The sequence below is a fragment of the Scardinius erythrophthalmus genome (assembly GCF_964197995.2).
Source record: "Scardinius erythrophthalmus genome assembly, chromosome: 5".
Classification (NCBI taxonomy): domain Eukaryota; kingdom Metazoa; phylum Chordata; class Actinopteri; order Cypriniformes; family Leuciscidae; genus Scardinius; species Scardinius erythrophthalmus.
The window spans coordinates 20,646,029-20,648,563 of record NC_138225.1 but is presented as its reverse complement, the minus strand read 5'-3'; the positions used below and the strand labels follow the sequence as shown (position 1 = coordinate 20,648,563).

Genomic DNA, 2,535 nt, shown 5'->3' with positions numbered 1-2,535 from the left:
CTGAATAAACTTGTGTTTCTCGAGCTGATATGGGGGCGTTCACAGGATTGCGTGGATTGCCTCATTCATTTGCGTTTGAATAGCGCGCGCTCTCCGTAGGCGGAGTCACATTACATTTGAATTAGTTGTAATGAGGTCGACTGGAATCGCTCTCTTTTAATACAGATTTCACAAGATGAGAATATTTGTTTTTTATATAAATTACTTCATTTAAGAGAAGAGAATTCAAGCTTCATCACTGTATGTCTGTTTGCCTGTTTGACTGAGTATTCGCTGAGTTATTGTTCATTTTCGGACGCGTTTCAGAATGGACTACACTGACAGATAGAAGGCAGAACTCGCATCACGTTTATTTTTCTTTATTTGGCAAAAAGCACAACACTTTGTTTTTATTGTGAGTATACACAAAAATAATACACATTTAACAGAATCGATTGATGTATGAAACTTGCTTGTAATATCAAAGTCCACAGAGCAAAATTCATTTCTTTTGAACTGAACTGAAAAAAAGCGAGCTGGTATCGCCGGCGATACCGTCGACCTCAGGGGGTTAAACTTTGCTTCATCTGCTTCTCTCTGCATTCTTAGTCTAATTTCTTCTGCCTCTCTTTCTAAGCGCTTTTGTCTAATCAATGTTTCTTGTTTTACTGCCTTTTTCCTGACTTCAGCTTCTAGTCTTTCTATCTCTTGCTGTTCCATTTCTTGTTCTTCTAATATTTTGAGAACAGCTTGACTCGCTGCTGCGGCTTCTTGATGTTTTACAGAGCATCTATGTGAATGCTCAGATGAGTTCTTAGTGATGTGGAAGGAGCTTGACTTACTGCTTGAAGTTTGAAAGAGGGAGCCTGCTTCCGGCCAATCTTGTTCCTCTTTTCCTTCCAATCGGCTGGTTGCTTTATTCACAAGGAAACCTGAGATCTCCACACACAGATCTACTCTGCGACGTGACTCCTGATCCGGTGGGGTGAGCTTACGTAACTCTTCATAAACTTTCGTGACATCTGCACAAAGACCTCTAACATCACCAATAATATCTTCAAGTATGTCTTTATTCAAGGGTCCTGTTTGAGAGAGGGGTAGCTTGGATGCTTTTGCACGTGTTCTCCAATTTTCATAGTTGTAGTTAAATCTTTGCTGGAGTCCTTTAATCTTCTCATCCTGCATTTCTCTTCCCTTTTCTGTGAGTGTTTTCACTCTCTGACTTCTTCTAAGTTGTACTGATTCTTGCTGCTCACTAAGATCAGTACATTGGTTTTCTTCAGACTGCTTCTGGGGGTCTGCACTAATTAGTGGTGTATTTGGATCAGTCATTTTAATGTCTTGTCACTTGTCACTAAACAGCAAAACGTTTACGTTAACTAAAAGTCACCCCTGTACTGCAGGCAGTTCAAATATAAAGGCAGAATAAAATAAAATGTAACACTGAATCTTAATGCAGTAATATGAATGTAACTTAAATTACTCTCAACTTAAATATACCCAAAACGTATTCAAATAAGAGTTATTCACATTTAAACTGTTCACATGAAATACAGAATTCCCATTACTGTTACAAATAGCCCAATAAACATATGTACTGATGCTTAAACTTAGGTGCTTTAGAACTTACACTGTGGCTTAATAAACAAAAACTAGGCATAGCAAAACGTTACTTTCACTTTTCACTGTTTGATTAATCAACCTTAAACTTGTTTTGTTTTCCTTGTTTAGACAAACCCTTAACTTATTAGTGTCCACACTTCTTATGGCCTTATCTTAAAGTGTTGCTCTTCAAATCGTGTGCTTTGGTCCCGTGCGCGCTTCCCGCTCTATGCACGTGCCGATCACGCTGTGGCAAGACTGCTGTTCCTCTGATCATGTCGCCTCGCCTCCACCCGCGTGCAGATCAGTCCGAGTTTTCACTGTAATTCCTCCAGGTACCAACAGACACAAGTGGCTTTCTCAACTGATGGATTTATTGAATCCAGCTTGGTCAGGATCATAAACACACCGTGAAAACTAAAAGCACAGAACAAACAATAATTAACTTAAAGAAAGAAATATGACAGATAAAACTATTTTGACAAATACAACATAGCCTACAAAACATACCTCGTTGGCTGAGTACCGAGAGAGGAATTAGTTTTAGTCTTTTTCTTCTTCTTTTTGTTTATCTTATTTCTCTTAGACTTAGCTTAGTGACCACGCTTTAGTCATGCATCTTTCTTTCTCTTTTGAGATCGCTTCTTCTGCGGAAATTAACCTCTTCTCTGCATACAAAGCTCACTCTTAAGCTACAGCGCCCCCTTGTGGCACTCAACGGTAATAATAATAAAAATACAGAAAATGAATAGAAATGTGGCAGTAACACACACAAATTGAGGAACATGTGCATGCACAGCAGGGTAAGTAAAATGTGAAAATATTCTAATATTTATAAATCAAACAGCTTATCCATATGTATTGTGGAATAAACACAAGACATTAGCCTGACCACTTTGCAATGATAACATTCTCCCACTTATATTTTTAGTGCGCCAGGCTACTGCTCACACG

General features: G+C 38.6%; 1 protein-coding gene across 1 annotated transcript; it reads right to left on the bottom strand.

Annotated features, from left to right (window-relative positions):
- Positions 1-312: 312 nt before the first annotated feature.
- On the bottom strand, positions 313-2,230 carry LOC308691309 (uncharacterized protein; the record flags this gene model as incomplete). Its single annotated transcript, XM_081366385.1, has 2 exons — positions 2,092-2,230; positions 313-1,998 (listed from the first exon to the last, which is right to left on the bottom strand). Exon 2 carries the CDS (start codon positions 1,309-1,311, stop codon positions 313-315), a length of 999 nt encoding a protein of 332 aa, XP_081222511.1. The 5' UTR covers positions 1,312-1,998; positions 2,092-2,230.
- Positions 2,231-2,535: the final 305 nt, after the last annotated feature.